The sequence below is a fragment of the Pleurodeles waltl genome, chromosome 7, assembly GCF_031143425.1.
Source record: "Pleurodeles waltl isolate 20211129_DDA chromosome 7, aPleWal1.hap1.20221129, whole genome shotgun sequence".
Classification (NCBI taxonomy): domain Eukaryota; kingdom Metazoa; phylum Chordata; class Amphibia; order Caudata; family Salamandridae; genus Pleurodeles; species Pleurodeles waltl.
Window position 1 is genome coordinate 1,388,283,514 of NC_090446.1, and position 13,341 is coordinate 1,388,296,854.

At 45.7% G+C, this 13,341-nt stretch overlaps 1 protein-coding gene across 3 annotated transcripts in view; it reads right to left on the reverse strand.

Moving 5' to 3' along the window:
- Window positions 1-13,341, reverse strand: part of BCL2L12 (BCL2 like 12) — a 100,526-nt gene that overhangs the window by 6,036 nt on the left and 81,149 nt on the right. For all 3 annotated transcript variants that reach the window (XM_069200960.1, XM_069200957.1, XM_069200958.1), the window contains 2 exons: window positions 11,113-11,216; window positions 10,341-10,607 (listed from right to left, as the gene is read on the reverse strand). In XM_069200960.1, coding sequence (XP_069057061.1) covers window positions 10,341-10,607; window positions 11,113-11,216 — 371 coding nt within the window. The remainder of the gene's footprint in view (window positions 1-10,340; window positions 10,608-11,112; window positions 11,217-13,341) is intronic.

Below are 13,341 nucleotides of genomic sequence, written 5' to 3' on the forward strand. Positions count from 1 at the left end.
AATCAGAGCTCCACTTGAATGGAACCTGCCTGTTATGGGGTACGGTGCAGAGGTCAGCAGGGAAAGCTGGAGACTGGGGGAGGAACCGCTGCCGAGTGGTAGTACGGCAGCCCCCACCAGATGTGTGTGGCCTGAGAGAGTGCCTTAGAGCCCAGTGGCAAGCAAAGCTAGGCACTTTGTGAAAATGGTGGTGAGCTGGTTTGTTGCATACCAGTGCTGGGCCCTCAAAAAAGGGCGGTCTGAGGCTGTGTGTAAGTGCAGAGGAAGCGACTGCAAGGCTGATGTAAGATCGGGGTTGTGCTTGGTCCTCTGTAGCAAGTTTGTGAAGGAAGGCAGTTGGTGAAAGAAAGCGTGCAGGTGGAGACTTGTGCCTGATGTCGGAAGCACTAAGCAGGGTTGGGCATTATGCAGCATGTTGAACTCCGCAGAATTCCACAGAGTTTTCAACCAACTCCATGGAATTCTTCAGAGTAGAACTCTGTGTGCTCCGCCCGGGCCTAATCTACATATGTACAAATATATACAAGTATATGGAACAGCCACAGGCATCCGGGGAAGAGGGAGGGCCCATGTGAATCTACACAATCAGATGTCTACTGGGTAAGTACCATTTTACGTTTGATGGCGTGTGTGGCTGTAGATACACATGCTCTGCACAGACTGCAAAGCAGTCCCTCCATGAAAGCGGTGACTAGCCTGTAGGAGTTGCATTTGTTTGATAAAGTGTTCTTAGGACAGCCTTGCTAGTACATGTACACAATAAAGCTTTGTGAATGTATGTGGTGTAGACCATGTAGTAAGCTAGGTTCTGGTTGAAGTATCCCCACTTTTTTTGCCTGGTGTCAGTATGGTTTGGACTGCAGTACACCCGGATCCTACTAACCAGGACCCCAGTGCAGTGCTCTCTTCCCAAAACTTGTTAAAATGGTACTTTTACTACCCACAATTGGCATACTGGTGCACCTATGTAAGTCCCTATTATATGGTACTTCGGTACCTGGGGCATTGGTACAGCAGGGGTATCCCATAGGCTGCAGCATGTATTGTGCCACCCATGGGAACCCATGCAAACTGTGTCTGGAGGCCTGCCATGGCAGCCTGCATGAAGTGGTGCATGCACCTTTTCACCACTGATGTAAGGCTTGCCTTACATCGCGGTCACTGCACTTAAGCACTGGAAGTCACCCCTCTGGTAGGCACTTCAGCCCATGGGCAGGATGCATGTCCCTAAGCGTTATAGTACTCCTGCATGAGCAGAGTACTCCTACAAACCCCAGACTCCATTCTCTGGGCTTTGTAAGTGCGGGGAAGCCATTTTAAAACATGTAGTGGACTCTGGTCAGTAAGAGTAGTCTAACTACATAATGGTTTCTCCGAACCTAGGCATGTTTGGTATCAAACATGTAGGAATCATGCAGCAACCCGGATCCCAGCATTAGATGCATGATACCATGTACTCTGAGGGTTCCTTAGAGGATCCCCTCGATTTGCCTGTATAGCCTTCCAGGGTCTGCCTGGCAATCCACACACTGCTGCGACCCCCAGATACTGCTCTGCCCTCCTGCTGCTCATCCAGCTTGAGTGTGGGGAGGGGGGGGGCAGAACAAAGGATTTCCTAAAGGAGGGAAGTGTGACATTCTCTCCTTTAGAACTAGGTGTCTCTGGGCTAGGATGGGGTGGCCTCTCCGTGCCATCAGACTGCTCTGAAGGGCACATTTGGTGCCATCCTTGCATAAACTGGTTTGCATCAGTGCAGTGGTTATAGGGCCTACTCTGCCTTACCGGCCAAGTAGCTACTTTGCCAATGTCAGCTAAAAGTATTCTTCCTAAGAAGGCCATGTTGGCCCCTTATTAGGTCGAGTGCGCAAGTGCTTCCGACCTGTTGTAAGTATTGTGGGCTTTTAACCAAGCCCATCACTTTAATTAGTTTGGGGGCCGGCCTTTCAAAAATGCCTTTATAACATTGGTAAATGCTTTACATTTGTCCTGACTTGTGGTGGTTTTGTTACTGCCTTGCAGCCTGATCCGGTTACATGGATTATCGCACGATTGCCGATATGTTTTACTGTGAGCAAAATAGTTTTCTTCTTTTGTGTCTCACCTTTGCGCTGACGGCGCTTTGAATCAGCTTGCATTGCCGTCAGCCAGCACCTCCCAACCGTCCCTCACTTTCCTGTTGTTGTCTGCCCATTCCCACCATCCCTCCCACGTCGTTGCTTGTTATACTTTAAAAACGGTTTACTGCTTAACAAGAATTGATAAAATTCTTTGGAAATGTCAGATTCTTCCAAGTTTATTTCAACTGATTTGACTATACCATGCCCAGGAAGAAAATGCCATCTTTTGTTAGTAGCCACCTTTTTTTGTTCGGTGTCTCTTCCACGCACGTCGGTTTGTAGTCAGTTTTCTTTTTCCAATAAACTTCTCCCCATGGTGTGTCATCTTAATTAGCAACTTATCAAAGCGGTTGTTCGTAACCATTTGCTGCCGGCTGTCAGAGCGAGGTTTGGTGCGCTTAGTTCACGGGTGTCCTTAATAGCAGCTATGGCGGTACTGATGCGTAGGGAGGCTCAGGTGAGGCACTGTGGTGTAAGGAGTATGCTTTAATGTGCCAGCTGCATGGCCGACGTGAGCTACAATTTATGCATGTCTCCTCCCGCGCTCTCTGACCATTCACAGGAACTGTTTAAGGATTTCATTTTAAATTTACAGGGTTTTAAAAGACGTATCTCAGCACACGATACGTCTTTGGTAAACAATTATATCATATGTATGTCAGCGTTCTAAAACATTTTAAGTTTTACAAAATATTCACCACACCAGTAAAAGTTCTGGTGAAACTAAAATCCTTGTTTTTCTCACCAGACATTAGCATGTGTTATAGCAAGGAATAAATGTACCATTTGTCTGGTTTCAGATGGCATTGAAATGTGGATCAAATCATTTTAGGTCTTTCGTCCACATACAGCTTATTGTGTATAACAGAAATACTTTGAGTGGGCTTTGGGTCAGTCCTTTGCTTTGAAAATGGTAGGGTGGTGATTTCTATTGGAATTAGCAAGGCAGATTTAAATTAGGATGCGAAATGGCAACATTTTAATTTTTGGCTGCAGATAGAGGAAGAAGGTAAATGTAAGTGATTTAGTTCTATGCATGGCCACTGGAATTATTTGACAAGAACAGACCAAATGAGGCAAGGATGACTAATGTATGTGGCAAAAAAAGTCCAGTTATGAATTTACAAGGTCAATAGCTCTAACTCGGGCAAATGCTAGACCCATTGCATTCTAAATGCTGGTTTCCTAGTGGAATGTGTTATATGAGTCACATGTAACTGTCTTTTTACTTTTGTATAGCATGTTTGTATGCATTTAACTATCTAACTATGGTGTTTTTTTTATATTGGACTACCCTTATGAGGTAGAGAAAAAACGGTAAAGAGCGGTTTACTTTTTCCAAAATCTATGGCCCTATTCATGTAGTACATGAGTGCTCGTTTGACATCTAGAATGTGGAGAGCTTTTTCTGCTATGGATTGAGGTTGCGGGAAAAAGATTGGTAAGTCAATGGTTTGATCTATATGAAACTGAGAAACCACTTTGGCTAGGAACTTCAGTTTTGTACTAAGAACCACTTTCTCTCTGTATATTTAGAGGAAAGGTTCTTGCAATGTTATGGCCTGGAGCTCACTAATACTAAGTAATGTGATAGCGACTAAAAAACCCACTTTCCAAGAAAGATACTGAAGAGGACATGAAGGATGTGGCTCAAAATGAGGCCCCATGAGCAAAGTAAGAACACTCCAGGATGGTGCTGGTGGCACCCTGGGTGGAATGACTTCAGGCCTTCCGCAGAGGCTTTGATAATTGGGATTCTTAACAAATAAGAATGTGGTCTGTTCTGTGAGTGCGCTGCAAGGTGGAGATGAATAGAAGTTAAAGCCAAATTTGCTTTCTGTAAATGAAGCAAATAAACAATGTCTTGTACAGTAGCGTTAATGGGGTCAATTTGATTGGCTTGACAGTAGCAAGCAAAACTTTTCCATTTTGCTACATAACATTCTCTAGTTGTAGGTCTACGAGCTTCCCAAAGAATGTCCATACATTCCAAAGGTGATCCTAAATACCCAGTCTATGACTTCAGGAGCCATATTGCAAGGTTGAGCGACTTGGGGTCTGGATATCTGATCTGTCCTTGATCCTGTGTGAGACGATCCAGTCTGCTGGGAAGCTCCTTGTTAGAAACTAGTGAGAGGTCCAGGAGTGTATTGAACCATGGCTGACAAGCCCAAGTGGGAGCAACAAGGATCATGGTGAGTGATGTCTGCCTGATTTTCTGAACTAGGAATAGAATGAGTGGGAGAAATGGAAATGCATAAGCAAATCTCCCTGACCAGTTCATCCATAGAGCATTGGCCTTGGATAGTGGCTGTGGGTGCCTGGATGCAAAGCTTGGGCATTTTGCATTTTCTGCTGTGGCAAAAAGATATATTTGAGAAGATCCCCACTTCTGGAAATATTTTTGAAGGACTTGAAGGTGGAGGTCTGCAAAGTCGTTGTCCATACTCTGCCACTAAGTGAATGCGGTGGTGAAGAGCCCACTTCCACATTGTCTGAACGAGTTGCGACAGCTGGAATGATTGTGTCCTCCCCCCACCCCTTCAGAAGATAATACATAGCTGTCATGTTGTCTGTTCGGACTAAGACAACCTTGTGTGACGGGTAAGAATAAAAGCTTTCAGGGCTGGAAACACTGCCTGAAGCTACAGATAATTAATGTGCATGGACTGGTGACTGAAATCCTATAATCCATGTACAGTGAGGTTTTGAAGTTGAGCACCTCAACCCATCAGTGATGCAGCCATGGTCAGAATGAGCTGAGGCAGAGGGTCCAGAAATGCCACTCTTTTAAGAGGTTGGTGGTGTTCCACCATTGCAGAGAGTGGTGAGTATGGTGGTCTAACACCACAATATCTTCCAGGTGACTCTGACTGAGAACACTGACGTGACAGACACTGCTGTAGAGACACATGTGTAGTATGGCATGGGGAATGATAGCAATGCAAGACACCATCATCCCTAAGAGGTACATGATAGTCCTGACTGTAGATCTGTGATTCTCTTGAAATTGTGGGAAAAGAAACTGAAATCTGTGAGTGCGTGCTGGGTTGGGATATGCTGACCCCAACTTGGCACTGAGAATGGTCCCCAGATAGGGCTGGGCCTGAAGAGGTTGTAGATGGGATCTGAGTAAGTTGATTGTGAACCCTAACATGTGAAACAAGTTTACTGTGGTGCGAGTGTAAGACTGACACTGCTGTAGAGTGCTGGCTTTTAATAGCCAGTCGTCTAGGTAAGGAAACACAAGTGTATATTTTGTCTTCTGAGGTGTGCAGCAGATACTGCCAAGCACTTTGTGAATACTCTGGGAGCAGTCGTGACTCCGAAAGGCAGGACTTTGAATTGATAATGTTGTACAGCAATAAAGAACCTTAGATATTTTTGTCCATCCTGTGTACAGAACGGATGGGAATGTGGAAGTAGGCATCTTTTAAGTCTAGTGCCATCAAAGTCTCCTTGTTGAAGAAGGGGAATAACGTATTGAAAAGTAACCATGTGAACGTGTTCTGAAAGAATACAATGGTTTAATGGTCTCACATCCAAAAATGACTTGAGCATTCAATCCTTTTCAGAGATGAGAAAATATAGGGTGTATACTCCTTTTTCCTGGTATTGTAATGGAACAGGCTCTATGGATCCTAAGGCAAGGTGTTCATGAGATAATCTGTTAGAACAAGGGGGATTGTTTGGAGGTGGGGTAGTGAGCTCCAGACAATAACCATGTTGGATAATGGAAAGGACCCATTGGTCTGATGTTATATGTATCCATTGTGTATGAACATTTTTAAGTTGTGCGCCCCCCCCCCCTACAGGTGTGGTGTGGGGCTTGGGCAGATGTATGTAGTCACTGCTTAGATGATGCAGATGAACCGCGTGTGATCGTGCTCTTGCCTCTGCCTGTTGTTGCCTCTATAGGTCACTGTGAAGAAACTTTGAGAATATGAGGTTGAAGGTTATCTACTTTGGGAGGTAGATGGTTCCAACACTGTGGCTTAGTAACCGGCTCTACATGTGGGGTGACGAAAATTACCTCTGGGTGTCCGAGACTCATGCGCGCCCATGGCATCTGCAGTGTCAGTATCTTTTTTTAGTTTCTCCAGAGTGGAGTCCACTTGAGGGCCAAAAAGGTGTTCTTTGTTGAAGGGCATGTTGAGCACTGCTTGTTGTGCCTCTGGCTTGAAGCCAGAACATCTAAGCCAGGCATGTCTCCTTAACAATATGCTCGTATTTACACCTTGTGCAACTGTGTCTGCGGCATCCAATGCGCAGTGTATTGAAATATTGGAGATTGTTGGTCCTTCTGTAGTAATCCGCTGGCCTAGTCTGCGGGGCTCATCTGGGAAACATTGGAGGAGCTTCTCCATTTCATCCTAGTGAGCTCAATGCCTGTGAATTGGCAATGCACCCATGATTTGCTGCAACTCTTTTGCCTAATGTATCCAGCTTTTTGCTCACTTTGTGTGGTGGTTGACAGTCTTCTGTGTCCTGGCTGTTGGCTCGCTTCCTTACAATGGTGGCCACTACTGAATCTGGGGGGACCTGAGACCTGATATATAGTGGATTAGAAGGAGCAGGTTTATACATTTTATCCACTCTAGGAATAATCATTCTAGAGCAGACTGGCTCCTTAAAGATGTCATCTGCATGACAAATTATGCCAGGAAGCACGGGAAGAAACTGAACATCCCTATGTGTGGTGGTTAATGTGTCAAACAGAGAATCCTGTTCTATTGGATCTCTATGGAGCTGAACATTACGAAAAGCAGCTGCCTTTGCTAAGAACTGCTGGTAACTAGCACAGTCCTCTGGGGAGTAGCGTCTTGCAGGGTATAAATCTGGGTCCTTAATTATCATGGGATTGGGGGTCAGATGCATCCCATAGTCTGGATCTTGATGCGTCTCCCCCACCCCCACATATTCCCCTACAAATAAAGGTGAACCCTGAGGTGTGAGGTCTCCTGCAGTAGGAGAGGCAGGAGAATGAGGAGAGGAAGGAGGTGGAGAAGAATGAGGGAGGAGGTAGTGAGGAAGGTAATTCAGGAGGGGGTGGGGGGAGCAGTCGGAAGCTGCAAAAGGTATAGATAACATAGCCTTGTCCTTAGATATGTTTTTTGGAGGAGGTGAAGTATCCAAGGCCTCTTGGAAGGATAACTTCCTCTTCAATGTGACAGAGGGGAGAAGCAATGATACACCCTGTACCTTCCTGGATATGAACGCGTCATTGTTTTGCATCCATAGACTCCAAAATAGACTTGATTGGAGATGGCGTAGTGGAGGATTGACTAGAGTCCATACGCTACGAAGGATTGGACACCTTTGTTTTTGGTACCAATAGCTTTGGTTGGTGACTCTTTGTCCGTGCCTACTGAAGCAGTGGTTGTGGCTGGTCAGGTCACACCAGAGGTGCTCGGTGCCAAAGGTTTGGTGGAAGTAATTTAGACTGAAATGCTGGAGGTCGAGGCCGATGTTAGTGTCTTGGCTGGTTTCGGAGCTGAGCCGAAGGGTGGTGCAGCCAAAGTAATTTTCATATACAGACCATGGCCTTGTGGTAGTGGTGGTTCAGCAACCTTTGGAAGGGGTTTCTTAACAGTGTTTTGTTGGGCAGGAGGGGTTCCAGTACTAACTGGCTGTGCCAACGTCACCTCATGGTTCTCAATCGCTGACTGAACGGTACAGTCAGAATCCAGTATGGAGCAGGCCTCTTCTTGTTCGTGTTCCTCCTGTGTGTGCTCCCCCCAAAGATGTCTGGGGTGTCTTCTGGGGATTTCTGCGTCATCTACAACCTATGAGCTCTTGGGTCCCTAAGGGTTGTCTTTGATCTGAAAAACGTACAGGCCTCACAGGTAGCTTCCTGATGGCTGGGGGAGTGGCACAGATTACACACCTGATGATGGTCAGTGTGTGGGAACTTGGAATGGCACAGAGGACAGAAACAAAACGGTGTCTGTTCCATCAGCTCAACATTCTTTTTGGTGCCATATGGTAGAAGACCTGAGCAATGGGCAAGGCCGCCCTAAGGCAGTCGATTGATAAACTAACCTGACGATTGGAAAGATCGAATGCAAAGAAGGAATATCACAATCAGAAGAACAATACCGTAGGATAAAGGGGAGACGGAAGGACATTTTTGGACCCCAGTAAGTCGAAAACGGAGCCAAGATACTCATGTCCGAACTCGACGGCGGAGACAAAACAATCCAGATGCCCATGTGCAGACAGTATCACCAAAAAGGAGGAGTGACTCAGTCCTGTGACTTGAAAATGCTTCTTCGAAGAACAACATCTTGTAACACTCCTTACTCAACACTACATGGCAGGACTGTGTGGAGCATGTGTATCTACAGCCATACATGCCATAAATGTCTAAAATAATATTTTTTGTACACACTTTGGAGGTCCGCAGTCTATATATATATATATATATATATATACATATATATATATATATATATATATTCATCTTTCTGTACGGTGATTGCTGCGTGCTACATCTTTGTGAAGAGTCCCTACTTTCTTTGCCACTCCAGAAAGGAACAACCTTCAGGCCAATTTCTTACAAGAAATTAGTGTACCTGAACCTGGGTTGCCATCTCCTTTAGGGAGATGCTGAGCCGGTGAGATGCAGAGCTAAAGAAAAATCCCAACTGGGCTCTGCAGAACCTGCTTTATGAATAGGTATATGCTGTATTTTCCAGTGTGTAAGTGAGAAATCTCTGGGAAATCTTGCCTTGCTTGGTGACCAGTAACTAGAACCAGAACCATAATGTCATACTTGGCTGTGATGCGTATATTAACTGTGCTTGTCTTCTGTGCTTGTGTTGTCCACTTTGCAGATCATTTCTTTCTCTCCAACTGCTTTGCTATGCCTTTGTCCCAAGCCAAATTCTTGAATGGAATGCATGTGCTGCTGATCTGTACTCTCTGTGCATCATGCTTTGCCTATATATGCTGGATGTCTCTCCTAATGACCATCTCCTGAGCCAGTGCTGCCCATCTCTACTGCCTCTGCTCTGTCTTTTTTTTTTTGCACACTGTATTTCTCACCTGACTATGCTGTCTATTTCCCTTGACTGTGGACAACTGCATTAGCCATACAACCTTCTTGTCTTTCCTGCCAGTGACACCAGGTTTCTGTTTCTCCAATGCACTTAATGTTTTCCATGCTTTTGTTTCCAGTATATCCTTCCGATTTCCACTGCTTGTGCTGCCAATCTAGGTTACATGTGCTGCCCTTTGCCCCACCTGTGATGCCTGTATTCTTTGAAGGTGTTTGATGTCTCAAGGATCTGTGCAACCATCTCATCTGTATTGGATGCTTCTCTCCTTTATATGAATTTACTCTCCCTCTTACCTGCTCTGCAGCTTGTATCCTCAAAATGTATTTGATAGCTTATAACGGACTATGCAAGTCATCTTCAAAGTCATTGGGCTGCACATTTTCTGCCTCCACTGTCGGTCTATGTTGCCCATGCTACCCATCCTTCACAGGATCACTGATTTCCCCTCCCTGTCAGACTATGCGGAAATTCTACGTGACCTCTTCTGCCTCTTCTACTTGTGCCCAGCCTGCCTTTGTTGCCTTTCTGCCCTCGGGTGCTGTTCATCTCACGTCTATGTGCTACATGTCTTCCCTCCCTGTGCTGGATGTCTCCCCTGCCAATTAAGTCAGCTTTTCCCATCAATAAAGCCATTACTTCTGTCTCTGTTGCTGGTCTCCGCTGCAAACTTTTGCCACCTACCTCCCTCCTCTCAGTTGCCAGCCTCCCAGCAAGCTGCTGCTCCTCTTCCGAGTTTCTGCTGCCCGTCTCCCCAGTTTCTGCTGCCCGTCTCCCCCAGCTTCGACCGCCCGTCTCCCCCAGCTTCGACCGCCCGTCTCCCCCAGCTTCGACCGCCCGTCTCCCCCAGCTTCGACCGCCCGTCTCCCCCAGCTTCGACCGCCCGTCTCCCCCAGCTTCGACCGCCCGTCTCCCCCAGCTTCGACCGCCCGTCTCCCCCAGCTTCGACCGCCCGTCTCCCCCAGCTTCGACCGCCCGTCTCCCCAGCTTCGACCGCCCGTCTCCCCAGTTTCTGCTACCTCTATCACTAGTCTCTGTTGCTCATTTCACGTGTCTCTGCTGCCCATCTCACCTCTCCCTAGCACCAGTCTCTCATCTCCAGCTATTCTGTTGCTGCTAACATTACTTGTACTATTCATCTTCTCTGCTTATGATGAAGACTTACCCAGCCTCCTTGCTGCTGCAACCACGGTACAAACATATCCATGTACTGCATGCTGTAGCCCATCAGAGTCTGCACCGGGTAACTGTTGATTCCAGCAACCTTCCTGGTCAGCTCCATGGTCAGGGCAATCTTGGTGAGCTCAGGGCTAACATCAGGCTCTTGCTGCACTGGTCCCTCGGCCTGGCTAGTGAAGACCTCAGCCAGCCGTGAGAAGCTGCGGTAGGACATGCGACTCAGGGCACCTCGAAGCATTGGGTCCTCTTCAATCTAAAGAGTAATAAAAAGGAGTCATTGTGCAGCACAAAGCACGACCAATAAAAACATTTAAGGGACTGAACAAACTGTTGTAGAGTTGTGTATGTGCCAGGGTCTAAGAGCACACGCATAAGGCGGCGCCACTGTAGAGACTGAAAGGATGAGAGCCTGGGCAGATTACCATTCTCCAAGGGACTAAAAGAACTAGGGTAGTGGGAGGCACTAGGAAAACAGCATTATTCCGCAGATCGAGTGGTACCATGCCAGGAACTGGGACAGAGTGTCATGACATCAGGGACTAAGTATATCAGGGCAGAGCAGCACCATTCTACAGACAGAGAGGAAGAGGGTCAGTGTCTTGCCACATCAGAGACAGAGAACCAAGGGCAGGGTGACACCATTCCAGGGCTACGAGAGAGCCAGAAGCTGAACAACATTGTCCTAGAGACAGGGATAAAGAGGAACACGGTGACACGTGAACTGTTACTCCTATGGGGCTGCAAGCACTGGGCCTTACCTGTTTGTTAATAACCTCTGCTTGCTCTTGTAGAAGGGCCACCAGCTGCTGCACCACTTTCTCTTTGTCACATTCTGGGACAGTTTTCTGGTTGTTGTTGTTTTCTAAAAAGCGAGTTTGGAAATGCAAAGCACTTCGTTAATCAACGCAAAGTCATAAAACAATTTGGCCTACAATGAGGAACCTCATAGTGAGGAAAGTAACATCCTTCTCCAGTGTCACATCCTAGATGTGCATGTTTTTTTAATTAAATAGTTAGGAGTGATTACATTTAAAGGTGAGGAAGTAGGCCACATACTGCCTACTTGGAAGGGTGTGGGGGAAGAGTAAGGATAAAAAAAAAAATGGAAGGGGTGAGCAATTATGGCTAACAGGAAAATCACCCAAATGCATCTCTGGTTGGCAGCCACAAAAATGTGTTGACTCTCGAAACTCCTGGTAGAGGAGGAGAATATGTTCGGATTTCTAGGAGACAATGGGCCTGATTACAACTTTGGAGGAGGTGTTAATCCGTCCCAAAAGTGACGGATATACCACCAGCCGTATTACGAGTCCATTATTTCCTATGGAACTCGTAATACGGCTGGTGGTATATCCGTCACATTTGGGACGGATTAACACCTCCTCCAAAGTTGTAATCAGGCCCAATATGTTTTCCGGAGGCCAGGATTTCAGTACCACTGAGTTAGATATCCCAAAAATATCTTTAAATATCCAACTTTGCACGTTTCAAGGAAACTCCGAACCATTCTTTTCTGGACACAATTATACTTTAGCACCTAGGTCCGAGATACAATATCTGTACAGTCGTCCCAGGCAAGATCTTTTGCTTTAATCTAGTATTGCATGTGGATGGTGCGCAAATCATTTTTCAGTTTCCAAAATCTTGAAACCACTAATATTAACTTCTCAAATTACATTTCAGGAGCAGAACAATGGGTGAGTCTTAAATGGTTAAAACTGAATGAGACAAAACAGACATGTTGATCTTTGGTAAACAATCTTGGACTTTGACACCTGGTGGATGGCAGAAGAGCTTGGCTCCCTCCTTCTGTCGGCAAAATCAGCCACAAATTTAGGTTCAATTATCTTTATAAGACTCTGTTTTACTCTACTAATATTAATAGTGTTGTAGCTTTCAGATCTGAATCCATAGAAAGTGCTATAAAAAATTTCCTCAAACTGCCATCGGCACTCAAGGATTGATTTTTGGGAACTTCCTGTACATGGGAGACTAGCTACACATTTTGTAACGACTACAGATAGTTCACAATAGAGCAGCTAGACTAATTCTTTAAATTCCTAAACAGTCTGTTAAACAACATCTTCGTTCACTGCACTGATTACCAGTCCATAAATGTATATGTTCAATTTGTGTTTGTGACTCACCCTAAGCCCTTTGTAACACTGGACCAATAAATACACTTTGGTCATAAATTGCCAATCTAGTCACCTGCCTGCTAGTTATGTTCAGCTTCATATTAACAGCTTGTTATCCCTCAAATAAACACTGCAGATTAAAAGTTGGATCCTTGTGCTATCTCTCTGCAAAGCTATGGAATCCCCTTCCCTTACATTTACGAGCTTTTCCCAATTATGATCTGTTTATGAAAAGCATCAAAACATGTTTTTTCCAGCTAGTTTTCCGAACTCTAACCTTGCTCTGATGTGCTGATTCTCTAGCACAGGGATACCCATGAGGTAGTTGTACACTTTACAAATCTTTTTCATTCATTTGTTCTTTCATGTAGGGGCATAGGCAAACTCCTTACACTCTCAAAAGTTTAAAAAGAGCAGAAATATGATTTTGAAACTGGTGCGATAAACTTTGAACAGCCATTAAACCACTGCATTAATATTAGAAACAGAATAGACTAAGATCCTGCACACGAAGTGCTGTGGGCACCTAGACTGAGACATCTGGACATTGAGATGCCCTAGATACACCCTACTCTAGTTCAGCCAAAAATACTATGAAGCAATGCCCTAGGCAGGGATATCCTAGAAAGGTTAGAAAGCCCTTACTTCAAAAGCCACTGCAAATGCTGCAGTTTACAATGGAAGAACAGCCAGTTCCATAACCTGCCCTGTTGTAGCGCAACTGCCCTGCTAACGGTCACCGCCCTTGCCACTTCTCCAATAGGACGCTGCATGCCGAGGCCCGCTGCGGGAAGGGCGTTTCTCTACCTACATTTTTGTCCCTAGTGTAGGCAGGGCTCCCGATTTTCA